Raw genomic sequence first — 14969 nt, 5'->3', positions numbered from 1 at the left:
TGAAAAGAATTTACTCTGAGTAATTCCCTATAGTTAGGTGTCCTTTTTTTCGGTAAAAAAATATGCAGACAACAGTAATTTTATACGTGTTTTCACTGTCAAAATACGTACTTTTTACGTGTTTTCACTTCAAAATAAATGGATTTATCCCCATCTTATTTTCTTAACCTATAGTTATAGAACTGTATTGCTTTGCTGAAAACATAAAATATCATATTGTAAAAAAAACTGAAGCGTAAAGTAAGTGACACAAAACATAAAGTGCCTTAGAAAATTTTTCCACTGTAAATTAACATAGCATTTTAGGATGTTTCATATGGCTCAAATTTACCTACTGTCATTCATCTTTTGCATGTTGAACCCAATAAATTGAATGGCTATTCTTTCCGTTTCAAATTGAATATTTGATGACTGTGTTGTAGAAAATACACAGAGAAAAAGTACCTAGAAAGTTTTAGGGCTATAGACTTACCTCAAGAACTCACATCATAGCTTGAAATTCTCCCTAGGCGGAAGGAACTGGTTTTGGGGTTTTGTGTTCTTGATATCAAATAATATTGAAGTAGGGTTCTGGAGTATGAATTTGGCATTTGATATTTCAGCACAAAAGACCAGTGGTTTGAATTATAAACAAGTCTTTCAATCTTGTATTCTGCTTTGCGGTTACTATAACCATATTTCTTTTTTTCTTAGGTTTGAAAGCATTTAAATTGTATTCTGTGTTATTGACATCGTTGCTTGGTGAAGACAATTGGAAGCCTTATAAATTAGTCTTTCATTTTCTGCAGGCTTTTTAAGGTCTTATTGTCTCCTTGAACCATATTCTTCTTTGTGTTTTTTATTTTTTCAGTAAAACGATAGTTATGCATAATTTTACAAATGCAGACAATTACCATGTGGCAATTTATTTAAGATAATTTTATAGATTTGTGTTCCGTACTCTAAAAAATGATAATTTTTGCTTATTTTAAGTTTCAATCTCGTAATTTCAGTTGAAAAAAGAATTTTTTTTGGTAATTTTTGTTTTGTTACTTGTGTTAATTTTTGTTTTTTAAATAAAAATCCAACGTACCTGACAAAAAATATATTATCTAACTTCGATAAGAACACAAAAAAGGTCGACGAAAACTTAACATTAAACAATATATTTAAACAATATGTTTACTCCTGACGTCATTCAAACTATCCCAGGAACATATTCGTGTGCCGGCCAGGCATTTAGGTAAGATTTTCTTTAGGTTAATACATAAGCATTACGGGGGGCATGCGCTCTTTGCCTCCAGATTCTTTCTGGCAAAGAGCAAAGAACACAGAACTAGACATATACCCACTTTAGTCACATGGACATAATGAATGAGATGTTATTATTAATTTTTCTCTCTCTCAATATGTAGGCCTAATTGGACTGAAAATCCGTGGTTAAAAGTAAATGGCAATTTCAATTGTAAGTCAATCGAGAAATGAGAATAAAAATTATTATTCCCAAATCAGTGTTAATTTGAAAGTTTCTCTCATGAGAGAGTTTCACTGAAAATATTTATTTTTTCTGTTATAGAGAGTGACGGTTCACTCCTTTCTTAGATTGCAGCCAGTGCCGCAACCATGACACTGAAAAGACAAAAGAGGTAACAGTAATATCCATAGTTTCTAAAGAAATTGCAAAATTAAATAACTGAATAAACAAAATGGTTCCATCGAGGATCAGAACGAAGATTGTTTATATTTAAAGCCAACGCACTAACTTCTAGTGCCGGGAGAGCACAAACTTTATTTTTTGTTGATAATATTCAACTAATAGTTTGAACTACAAGGAGACAATATTTTCATACGGGATGAGGCGAAAGTTTTCAAAATGGGGGATTGTAAAGCTTCAGTTAAGAGTTTTTATCCGACTGACTATTTAGGAACGTTAAACTACCATACGAAAAGTATAGCCAAACTTCAGTATTTGAGTAACGAAATGTTTTTGGTATTAAAATGCTAAAAAAAAATTCCGTATAAATTATACATAAAAAGTGCTTGAAATCGCTTTTGCAAAAATATTCTTTTTTCAAGAGCAAGAAGGGAAAAATCTCGAATTATAGTTTCTGTAATATTTTCTGGATTAGAAAGTGGTTTTCTATTCATTCCATGCCGGGTAGACTGAAAGTTACATTAGAATAAAAAAATTATTTATATAGTACCTCATTTCCACTCTAAGCGAGGTCAGATTGGATAAAAACAAATGCCATTATTGGAATGTTTTCGTCTGAACAGTATTTTACTGAAATCTAATCCTAAAAAAAATGAATTGATGATCCTTCTCATTCATTCTGAGCCCGATTTGTCAAGATTTCCCCGTTCAAAAACACCCTCTTTTCCCCAACTTATATTCAACGCTCAGTGACTGCACTATCTAATGTCACTCAGTGACGGGTAAATGCGTCTTCTCAAGTTCATTCAAGAAAAGATTGTGCAGTGAATTTGACCGCAATATATTCACCAGTAACAAACGGCAAAGTCATTCAAATAGTCACTTTACTGTTGTTTCAACAGCTCTGTGCTGTAGCGTCAACAGATGGTTCAAATCCGGCCGATACGCTCAAGTAAAGGCTATTGACATTCCCACCTGCCCTATTCGAGTCTCATGCAAGCCATCTTCACAGCAGATAAGGCTGCACTCGCGTATGAAATAAAAAAGCAGGACAAATCTGAGGTTCAACTAACGCCAACAGAAACATGTCACTATGTCGTGGATAGAGATTGGCTACTTCATTTGGTAGGATGGGGCATTTTAATTTCTTACGGAAAGGTAGCTTCTTTCTACGTAGCTTTTTACAGAAGTATTTCGCATTAGTTGACGTCATTGATGATGGTAATGCAAGTGGGCTGACCATCCAACATCACGCCCACTGGAAGTGAACAAAAGGAAAACAGACAGTAGCCTACCATCAGTTCTACTTCTGCCACGAATCAGGCTCGGAAGAAATAAGACCTTTTTTCCAAATCTGATTTTTTTTTTCAAAGTATTTAAATTGTGTACCGTAAGCTATTGATATAATTCGGTTTGACATTTGGTTTGACAGGACATTTGACGTGTTTCAGGGTACAAACTTTCAAAAATTACTTCTCGGAGCTACACATTCCTGTTTAGTCGAACCTAAAGATAGATATTACTCTTAAATAAGTCTTGGTTAGAAAACATTTGTCGCCGGACAGTTCCTTGGAAAACTGGCCTTTTCTTTATTACTACACCAACAGTTTAAATGCTCTAGTTATAAATGCTTTTTGTTATAAAGCATAAACAATGGAGGAAAACTTCGCAGGAAGTTCCAACTTAATTGTGTGAATAAAAAATTTTTCAGACAGCAAAGATCTGGCAAAAATCTCCATGATGTCAGGCTTTCATGTTTGAACTATTTCTATAAATAAGAAAAGGGATAAAACGCATGTTCGGAAAAATACCTCTAAGATTCATACCAACCAAAAAAAGTGTGTGAACTACTGGAGCTTGGCTATTTAGAACTTTTTTCTATTGTATTTGATTTTACTGAAAACGTTGGCAATTATATAAACTAAAACAGAAAATATGGTTATTATTAAACTCCCTACCATAGCTTGAATTACGTAAATTACTAATCACGTATTAAAAATATGATTACCTGGTCCACCACTGGCAAATGTGTTGCTTTGAGATCTTTTTAATTTGGCACCAAAATATATTGGCTCTGAGGTATTATAGCGTGACAAGAGGTATCTGGCATTTTCGGGGATGGCGAAAGTATCGTCATCGGCCTTGAAGAACCAATCTGCCTTGTCAAAGTAGTTCTTGTAAATGAATTTGAATGCTTCCTTTGTTTTTCCCCAAAGATGTGTCTTTGCATCTGGTACACGAAACGCAATAGTTGGTAGAGAAGAATCTGAAATTAGTTTGAAATTCAGCTTAATTAAAAAAAAGGTGATTAAATCATGATAATTGTAGTTCGTGTAGATGTTTTTTAGAGATGTGGCTTATGTGCTGATAATGCAACATAATCATTATTGTATCTCATTAAGCATCAATCGTGTCTCATTAAGCTGCAATTTTCAGAATGTTGTGCTATAAAAAATGTAACTAGCGAATCAAATGGATGAAAATGTTCTAAGGTTGACAATTGAGAATGCCCAGTTGGTTTAAGAAACTGAAAACATTTTGCAACTCCACCAGTTACCAGAGTCCATTCTCACTGTCCTGCAGATTTGTTTGTTAAGAGAACTACCTTACAGGTTTAATTTGTACACTAAGTAAGGAAATAAAACAAACCAAACAACAATGAAACCTACAAGAAAGATCGAGTGAAATATGTGGATCAGCATTGAAACTTAAATATCCAGCATTACAAATTAAAGATACCCGTGGACAAATCTAAGAAAATATGCTTTTATAGAAACGTGCTATTTCTAAGAATTATGATAAGAAAGTACATGTTTTAGTAATATTTCCGTTAAAGCGCGTGTCAAAATTCAGTTTTCTAACTTCAATTTTCAAAAATCAGTTTAACGTTTTTCAGTTTAAGATTAAACTTCACATTTTACAAACTGAAGATTTGACAATATTTAGCACTTCAAAAAGAAGTACTTGTAGTATATTTAAGAGTATACTTCCATAACCATTTCCTTCTTCAACATATTAGAATAAAAAAATGAACATTTTAGATCAGTCGTATTTTCATTAAAGCACAATTTAAACTGGTTCTTTAACGTTTTGCCATAAAATAATTTGGTCATCGCTTTTTTTGCCTTGGATTTTACCGTCATTACCAAGACTATCATAGGACAAAGTGTCATCGGTTTTTTCTGCCATCGGACAAACTGTCATTTTTCTTTTCATCCCATAAACTGCCATGGTTTTCTCTTGTCATCGGATATTCTGTCACTGCTTTTTCTTGTCATCGGGCAATTTTAATCGTTCGTTTACAATTGGACAAATGGTCACTGATTTTTATTATCATCGAAAAACCCGACATCGTTTTATTTGTCATCGGACAAAGTGCCATTGTTTTTTTGCCATTGAACATATTGTCATTAGTGAGATTTTAACATGCTTATTCACCGACCCCCTCCTTCCCCCTTGCGTGTGGAAAGCTAGCTTATAAGGGTTTTTTTTTTATAAATATCCCACTCAGGGTCTAGCGGCAATGGCAAATTCCAAAGCTAAGGCTAAAGCTGTTCTTGAGGACTTTATCTGCCATTAAAGAACTACATCAAGTTTGCATACATAGCGCTAATTCTCTATGTTGCGTAGTAATTGTGCTGTATAAACTTTCCAGCTTTTCTTGCATTCAATACTCGCGACAACGAAAATGGTGCTGATTTAACAGATAACATATGTGTAATGGAAAATTGCCGCGAGTGTACCTTCTTTTCAAAACATTTTATTTTTGGTATTAGTCCAAAGGGAGGAATATAAATACTTCAGCAATGCGTTAGACTATACAATCGCAAGGTCGTATTACGGTATTTTAAAACTGGATTCTATCCCCCCTTATGTTCGGGCCCGTCTTAGTCACAAACGATTGAAGAAATAAAAACAAAGAAAGGAAAAAAAAATTTAATAGCAAATTTGGAAATGTTTTTGCCTTATGCCGTGTTTAGACAGACCGATTATTCGTCCAAAATAGAAGATTTGGCGAATAAAAGGCCGTTTTCTCGAAGCAGTCGGTCGTTCTTCTTCTAGAGAAAAAGTCTATTTGCTCGTTGGTTTTGAAGGAATTAGTGGTTTAAAGAGTAAGAATTTTAAATCCAGGATTACATGAACAAGATTACTGGCTTGATCACCATTGTTCAAGGCAACAGGCTGGCCCCAGCATTCCGGCCAGTCTTTCCGCTTTCGGTCCTTGAGCCATTAGACTTTGTCCTTTGAATCCCCAGCGCAAACGCCTTATATGCAAGTCAAGTCAGTCTAAAGTCTAACAGAAAAAGTCCCCAACAACAGTAGGAACCTCAGCTTTGGATTTTGCTTTTTGACATTGGACGCCAGAAAAAAAAACGATGCATAAAAGCTACGTAAAAGCTTTATGAAATATCTTTTTAGAAAATCTCTCATCCAAAAAGGTCCTGGAAGGCATGCAAAAACGCAACTACTGACCTTCTGTTCAACAGCAGAAAATAAAGCAATGATATTTAGTCCGGTGACATATAAAAAAAGGATATAATTTCAAATGGAAGATTAAACAATAGTTGCATTTTTATTTAGCTATGGAGGGAGATATGCCCAAAAAGGTGTTATTGTTGTAATTTTCAATCTCTATGCCCTTGGACTTTGGCCCTTGAAGCCCCAAGCAAAAACGCCTTGCAAGCAAGTCAACTCAGTCTAAAAACCCAGTTGATAAACCCCTCAAGGACAGAATTTGGTCTTCAGCTTTGGAATTTACCATTGGACGCGAGCCTGAGTAGAATGTTTATGAAGACGCCTTATAAGCTAGCTTGTCACTCGAAACGGAGGAGGGGGTTTAGACGCACGCTAAAGCCTGATTAATGACCATCTGTTTAAAGGAAGAAAACAAAGACATTTTCTCCGATGACAGATGAAAAAGAATGACAATTTGTACCATGACAAACAAATTCGATGTAGCTTTCTCGATGATTATAAAAAATCAATGACAATAACAATAACAATTTTGATTGCTGAAAAAATCCATGTCACGTTGTTCTACGACAGTATTGATAATGACAGAAAATTTATAGAAAAAAAAATGATGACCAAATCATTTAATTGTGAATTGTCTGGATACGATTGTGGCTACTTCAAGTGAAGTCGGCCGAGTGAAAAAAAAAAGTTTTTGTTCTTTGGATTAGACAAAAAAAAGTCCACTGGTTTTCGCTTTTTGAGCCTTCAAAAGTACAAGTGGACATCCGACCTGAAAGAAAAACTAAAAAAGCACGGGTGACTTTGCTAGAAACAAAAATCCTAATGAAGGCACAGTTTTACTTAGAAGTAAATACTCATATATATTTTTTTTTTTTGGGGGGGGGGGGTCCTCATTGTATAAAAAGAAAGTTTATCGATGAGGTCCTTTACAAATGATAATGTTAAACCCATATACACCATAAAGTAATAAGTGATCAGTTAGTAATACGCAAGTGTAAAAAATTCTTTCCTTTCTCAACTTAGTGTCTCAACTATGGACATAGTCTACGTCTAAATTATTTACCAAAGCACAAATGAGTGGCCTTTAACACGCTCCTTCGATCAACCCTTAAATTAACCATGCATCCTAATTAGTCACCTTAACAAGGATGATATGAAATAATTTTATCTTACCTTCTTTAGAACTCACAAATAACAGTATATTGCATCTTTTCCCCCAAGTTGCTTTGACATGAATTGCTTTTTTCTGATGATTTACAGCACCGGTTAAAATCCAGCAGAGCAATCTTACATTTTTGTAAAGATGTTCAGACACTGAATTGTCTACTGCTAGAATAAAGGAAGGAATAATTTTGCTTCAACTTAATTTTCAAATGTAACCCCGATTCTGATAAACTTTTCGTATTTTCAATCAGCTTAAAAAAAAAAATAATTAGTAATTGTTATTCCCCAATTTCAAGCTTTTACTTTTGACTTTGTGGTCACTCCTTAATAAGTTTTCATCAGTCTTTATTCCAGCATGAATAGTAAATTTTTTTTTATCGATTGTGTCAATTGTAGGCTGAAAATAAAATCTAATAAGGAAATTTATTCCTGTAGCTTGGTGTTTGCATTCAGCAGTAAAGACATCTAAAATTTCCCATAAAGATGCCTCTTTGCAGCGATAATTTTTCCCATGAAAAAGAAGAGCTTATTAGAATTTTAAAAATAACCTAGCTACGTAATAAGGCTCTAGAAACTGGAACATTTTGGTTGCGGTTCTCTTCAGATGGCAGGTGTTCGAGCTCTGTGTAATTAAAAAAAATTTTTAATTAAAAACCAACAGAAATAGCCACCAATCAATAAATGAAACCTCAAACGAACAGAAAATAAAACAATTAATTTACACCAACCATCAAAATAACAGGTACTGCTATAGATGAATAAATAAATCTTAAGATGAAGAGAAATCAGATGAATTAAAATGAATTAAAATGAATTAAAATGAACACATATTACCACAAAAAATAAGGTATAGGGCTCCCAAATGTCCTATAGTCTCTAGAGTCATTTGTACCTTGCCGAAAACGATTTGTATTTTGAGCATCGTTTTTAACATTTGTCAAAACATCACTAACAACACAATCGAAAACCCTTATGTTTAACAGGGCTCGGCAATGTCTACAAATGCGATTGGTGCTACTCCCACTTTCTCCCAAACCTTCTAAATGTTAGTGTAATTTGTGTTTTATCGAGAATGATATTTATTTTGAAGAGCTGGGCTTTTATTTGTGAAAAATTGATGGAAAGAGGAAAAAAATAATGAAATGACCATAATCAAGATGACTGGAAAAGCTAAATAAAGTCTCAAGATTTTGGAATTTAAATTACGAAAGTTTTAGTTGATAATAAATTTTAATGAGCAATTTTAAAATTTGTAGATTTTGCATCTTTAGAATCAATATAAAAAATAAATTTTGTTATTAAATATATTGTAATGAAACTTTAGTTTATAAAGTTTTTGGTTTTTACGGATGAGAGTCACTCTTAACTCACAAGACTTTTTTTTTTTTTAATTAAGATTACACCTTTTTTTGGTGGAGTTCTAATGTCTATCTTTAAATAATGAAAGTTTTTAGTTGGTAATACATTTTGACGAGCAAATTTCAAACTAAATTCCGTATCTTTTGAATTAGAATAAACAATAAATTTGATGTTGCAAATATTGAAATAAAAGCTTCTGCTTATAGAATTTTGATTTCTATCGACGAAGATCACTCTTAACTCACAGTTTGTTTCTACGAAGTGTTTGGCATACCTGTGGTTCTCTTAAATGCAAAGGAAATTATAAATCCATCCTTCAATCCTCATAATAGGTTCAAAAATAGGGTCGCCATTTCCACGGTTTCTGAGGTAAGTGATTCAGAAATCTTTTTCATCTTGATGTTTCCATGGACACCAGCAGGCATCCATTAGAACATCACGGTAAAAGCCCTCCTCCTATAGGAAACCAAACGAACATTAAATACTAGTATAAATAGGAATATGAGAAAAATTTTCATTTATCTTGGTGAGGTCAAATACTCTGATAGCACTTGCACACCTTGCGATCTTCTATGCTTCACAGAAAAAAAAGTTCTGCATTAAGAGGGGAGCTATCATTCCAAAGCATCCATAGTGCAGGTTTACTCTAAATATATCCCTGTAAATAAAGGCTGATTAGATATTTTTTCTGCCCTCCCTCCCCCCATACGTCTCTCTGTTTTTATCTGAAGGCTAAATCAGAGTTAGAAAATTTGGGCAGAAACATATACTTTCGGGGCTTCAGGCACGCTCCTTCCCAACCTACATAAAGATCCGCCAGCACTCCTCTATAATAGCCTGTCATAAACTCTCACTGTTCATAATTAGTTTTACATGGTTCCAAATGAAGCAGCTTATTAAAGGAAGCTTGAATATTATTGTCTGTATTAACCATTTATTTTGTATGGACTAGATACACCTTTTGGGACGAATGAACAACCAAGCAGCATTTCTGCCTCTGAAACTGAGAAGCACAATGTATCGTTTTAATCGATTATAGAAATTCTGAAAATTTTAGAATTTAAACTCGATAGCCTTTCGACACTCTTTGGGCCAAAGTAGTTTTCTTGCACCACGAAGATAACGCCACGTTTCTGTGGGATAGTATTTTTTTACTGATTGAAAAAGGTGCTGTAGTTTTCATTCTTTTTTTCAAATGAGCCTTCTCCCAATATTCTAGGAATTGATTTGATACAATTACACCTGAAAAAACAAAAAACACAACAAAACAACAAACAAGCACGGATCCGTGATCAACCTTTTCGGAAGATTTCATGATTTTACATTTTTTAGAATGGAAACTTTAAATTGAGATAGAATTATCTCAAATGCGATATATGATGGTATATTCATAGGCAGCGCGCTAGCGCTGCCTAAGTAAAGAACGATGTGGACACAATGTGTTGTTTCTTCGTTATTTTTTTCTTCCATACCGGGGCACTTCGTATCGAAGAAGTTGTCGTTAAAACTTCGAAAAGGGCTCATTCGATTGGAAATTAGAGTGGCTAGTTCCCTTTTTGATAGTAGAAAGTGATTGGAGTGTAACTAGCCCCCCCACGCCCATCATTCCCCCCAACACACCCAATCAAAATTTTGAGATATCCATTTTGTTCAGCGTAGTTGATTTCCAGATATAAAATATGTTTTTGAGGAGGACACTCCCCCACAACCCTCAAGGCATGGGTTTTAAGTTATGCCCTGAGGGCATATAAGATCAATGTTGACAATGTACAGTTTATTATTGTTTTTCTTTAAAGCAGGGCACTCCATATAGAAGGGGTCGTCGCAGAGACTTCAAAAGGGGCTCATTCGATTAGAAATTGAGAGTTCTAGTGCCTCTTCAATAGTCGAAAGTGATTGGAGGGCAACTAGCCCCCCCCTCACGCCAATCATTCCCACAAACATATCCATTCGAAATTTCGAGATAGCCATTTTGTTCAGCGTAGTTGATTTTCAAATAGAAAATGTGTTTTTGAGGAGGACACTCCCCCACAACCATCAGGGCAAGGGTTTTAAATTATGCCCTGGGGGCATATAAGGTTTTTATAGAAGGCGTTGCGGTAGAAACTTCAAAACAGGCTCATTCGATTGGAAATTCAAAGGGCTAGTTCCCTTTTTAACAGTCGAAAGTGATTGGAGGGCAACTAGCCCCCCCCCTGCCCATCATTCCCCCAAACACATCCAATCAAAATTCTGAGATAGACATTTTGTTCAACTTATTTGATTTCCAGATAGGAAATATGTTTTTGAGGAGGACGCTCCCCCACAGCCCTCAGGGCAAGGGTTTTAAGTTATGCCCTTGGGGCATATATGGTTTTATTGAAGGCGTTGTCATAGAAGCTTCAAAACAGGCTCATTCGATTGGAAATTCAAAGGGCTAGTTCCCTTTTTAATAGTCAAAAGTGATTGGAGGGCAACTAGCCCCCCCCCCCACGCCTATCATTCCCCCAAACACATCCAATCAAAATTTTGAAATAGCCATTTTGTTCAGCGAAGTTGATTTCAAGATAGAAAATGTGTTTTTGAGGAGGACAATCCCCAACAACCCTCAGGGCAAGGGTTTTAAGTTATGTCTTGGGGTCATATAAGGATTTATAAGAAGGCGTTGTCGTAGAATCTTCAAAACAGGCTCATTCGATTGAAAATTCAAAGGGCTAGTTCCCTTCTTAATAGTAGAAAGTGATTGGAGGGGAACAAGCCCCTCCCCCACCCCTATCGGTTCCCTAAAAACATCAAAACGAAATTGTGAGATAGCCATTTTGTTCAGCGTAGTTTATTTCCAGATAGAAAATCTTTTTGATAGGAGGACACTCCCCAACAACCTTCAGGGCAAGGGTTTTAAGTTATGTCCTGGGGTATATGAGGTTTTTATAGAAGACGCTGTCATAGAAACTTCAAAAGGGGTTCATTTGATTGGAAATTCAAAGTGATAGTGCAATTTTTGATAGTATAAAATGATTGGAGGGTAACTAGCCCCCCCCCCCACGTCCATCATTCACCCAGACACATCCCCTCAAATGTTTGTGATAAACATTTTGTTTAGACGAGGCAAGTTAATTTCCAGATAGACAATATTTCCGAGAAGGACATTTTACCACAACCCTCAGGGCAAGGGTTTTAAGCTCTATCCTATGTACATATAAGGTTTTCATAGAAGGCTTTGTCGTAAAAACTTCAAAAAAGTCTAATTCGATTGGAAATTCAAAGGCTAGTGCCCTTTTAATTGTCGAAAGTGATTAGTGATATTTTTTGTTGTTGTTGTTGTTTAGACCAGGGCACTTCGTATCGAAGGAGTTCTCGTGGGAACTTCGAAAGGGGCTCATTCGATTGATAATAGAAAGGGTTGATGCCCTTTTTAATAGTCGAAAGTGATTGTAGGGCAACTAATACCCCTTCCACTCCCACCCTCCCATTGGCCTATTATGTTTAAAAACTAATTGTTGCCTTAAGATTAAATCAAAATGCACTGTGATAATGGGAATTCCCAATAAGGCATCTCAGCAGTATCCCAGGAACGACTGAGGGTATTATGTTCAAACTTTTGAGGCTACTTCTGCTCTTAAAATTTAACCAAATCAAAATAGTGTAAGTGTATCCAAGCCATCAACAAAAGTAAACAGAGTTTTTGCGAATGGTATCAAGTTTTCCATTTCAGGTCAACTAGAGGAGGTATGAAACTAAGTTAAACAGTACTATTTGTGTTCAAATCTTTAAAATGGTGTATGCTATTAAAAATTGCCGAAAATTTTTCTCCAGCATACGAATAACAGGCCAAACTATAAAGTCTTAAGTAACGAAAAGATTTAAATTGTTATTTTTTTTCCCTGAAAAGACTATGGCAATATAAAACGGACAGAAATTAATTAAAAAAAAACTTTTTCCACAAAATAAGTTTTTCAAAGAACAGTAAAGAGCTCCATTAAACAAAAAATGAGCAAAAATAAAATCAAATAATCTACCAAGCTCGAAACTACCACAAATCAGCATCGATAAATAAATGAAACCCAAAACGAGTAGAAATTACAATAAATAACCGAGTCAAACTCAAAACGAGCAGAAATTAACATAAGTTGGGCGCAAAAACCCTATGCCGTCCCAAGGCCAGAACAAAATTCGCACTTAACTGAAAAAATGCAAATGAATATGCATTGTCAATTTAATATACATATACTGATATTTAGTAATCAAAATGTTAAAATTATTTGGTTCATTAAAGTTATATAAGTAAAAACATTTATATTTTTTTCAGTAAATTGCAAATTCTGTTCAGGCCTTGGGAAGGCATAGGGGTTTTGAGCCCAACTTATGTTAATTTCTGCTCGGTTTGAGTTTGACTCGCTTATTTACTGTAATTTCTGTTTGTTTTGGGTTTCAATTATTTATCGATGCTGATTTGTGGTAGTTTCGAGCTTGGTAGATTATTCGATTTTATCTTTGCTAATTTTTGTTTAATGGAGTTCTTTACTTTTCTTTGAAAAACTTATTTTGTGGAAATTTTTTTAAATTAATTTTTTTTCGTTTTATATTGACATAGTCTTTTTCAGGGAAAAAGAAAATAATACATTGAGTCTTTTTGTTTCTTCAAGACTTTATAGTTTTGTCTGCTATTTGTTTGCCGGAGAACCATGTTCAGCAATTTTTAACAACATTCACCCTTTTAAAAATCCGGACACAAATAGTAGTGCTTAATCTCGTTTCATACCTCCTCTAGTTGACCTGAAATGGATAGCTTGATACAATTCGCAAAAAAATCTGCTTACTTTCTTTGATAGCTTCGATACTTTTAGTCTAATTTGAGTTTGTTAAATTTTGATATCAGAAGTAGCCCCGAAAGTTTGAACATAATACCCTCAGTCGTTCTTGGGATACTGCTGAGATGCCTTATTGGGAATTAACAAAAAAAAAAAAATCAAACATTATACCCACATCAATCTTTACGATAAATATTTCAAGCCTTCCAATCACTTTCGACTATTAAAAAGGGCACTAGGCCTTTCGATTTCCAATCGAATGAGCTCTTTTTGAGTTTCTACGACAACACTTTATATAAACACCTAATGTGCCCCCAGGGCATAAATGACAGCCATTACCCTAAGGGCTGTGAGGGTGGTTGTCATCCTTTAAGACATAATTTCCGGAACTTTCAACTACGTTAAACAAAATGGCTATCTCAAAGTTTTGAATGGATGTGTTTGGGAAAATGGTTAGTTGCTCTCCCATCCCTTTCAACTATTAAAAAAGGCACTAGCCCTTTCAATTTCCAATCAAATGAGCCCTTCTGAAGTTTCACCGACAACGCTTTCAATTAAAAACCTTTTGCCCCAGGGCATAACATACAATCCTTTCCCTGAGGGCTGGGTGGGGGGGGGGGGGGTTCACCCACAAAAACCTAATTTCCAGAACTTTCTACTACCTTAAACAAAATGGCTATCTGAAAATTTTCATTGGATGTGTTTAGGGGAATGGTGCGTGTGAGAGGGTGGTTAGTGTCCCTTCAATCACTTTCGACTATTAAAAAGTGCACTAGCCCTCTCAATTCCCAATTGAATGAGCGCCTTTTGAAGTTTTTACGACAACGCTATCTATAAAAACCTTATATACCCCCAGTGCATATCTTACCACCTTTGCCCGGAGGGCTATGGGGGGTTTGCTATCCTTAAATTTATAATTTCCAGAACTTTCAACTACGTTGAACTAAATGGCTATCTCTAAACTTTGATTGAATGTGTTTGGGTACATGGTGGGCGTGGAAGGGGGTCAATTACTCTCAACTCAATTTCGACTATCAAAAAGGGCAATTTCAATTTCTAATCAAATGAGCCCTTTTTGAAATTTCTACAACAACTTTCTATATAAACTTTATATGCCCCCAGGGCATAACTTACAACCCTTGCACTGAGGGCTCTGAGGCTATTATCATCCTAAAATACCTAATTTCCAGAAATTTCCACTACGTTGAACAAAATAGATTTCTCTAAAATTTTGATTGGAAATTAATTGGAAATTTTGATTGGAAATTGATTAAAATTGTGTTTGGGGAAATGTTGGGCGTGAGAGGGGGTTAGTTGCCATTCAATCACTTTCGACTATTAAAAGGGCACTAGCCCCTCCAATTTTAAATTGAATGAGCCCTTTTTGATGTTTTTACAGTATAACTTGCAAACCGTACATTACGCCGGGGCATAACTTACAAACCTTTTCCAAAGGGCTTTAGGCGGAGGGGTTGTGACCCTGAAGCACTTAATCTTCCTAACTTTAAACTGCGTTGAACAAATTGGCTGTCTAATAATATTGATTG

At 35.1% G+C, this 14969-nt stretch overlaps 1 protein-coding gene across 8 annotated transcripts in view; it reads right to left on the bottom strand.

Annotated features, from left to right (window-relative positions):
- Positions 1 to 14969, bottom strand: part of LOC148941400 (glycoprotein-N-acetylgalactosamine 3-beta-galactosyltransferase 1-like) — an 880586-nt gene that overhangs the window by 67641 nt on the left and 797976 nt on the right. For 3 of the 8 annotated variants that reach the window (XM_089104530.1, XM_089104536.1, XM_089104535.1), the window contains 2 exons: positions 7283 to 7438; positions 3642 to 3899 (listed from right to left, as the gene is read on the bottom strand). The exons of 3 other annotated variants lie outside the window; for them this stretch is intronic. In XM_089104530.1, coding sequence (XP_088960656.1) covers positions 3642 to 3899; positions 7283 to 7438 — 414 coding nt within the window. The remainder of the gene's footprint in view (positions 1 to 3641; positions 3900 to 7282; positions 7439 to 14969) is intronic. 2 more of the 8 variants (XM_089104531.1, XM_089104534.1) reach the window with 2 other exon arrangements.

The sequence above is a fragment of the Artemia sp. Qi Xiang Cuo genome, chromosome 18 (genome assembly GCF_049724085.1).
Source record: "Artemia sp. Qi Xiang Cuo chromosome 18, ASM4972408v1, whole genome shotgun sequence".
Classification (NCBI taxonomy): domain Eukaryota; kingdom Metazoa; phylum Arthropoda; class Branchiopoda; order Anostraca; family Artemiidae; genus Artemia; species Artemia sp. Qi Xiang Cuo.
Note: the sequence above shows the minus strand (reverse complement) of the source record. Positions and strands in the feature narration are given on the sequence as shown.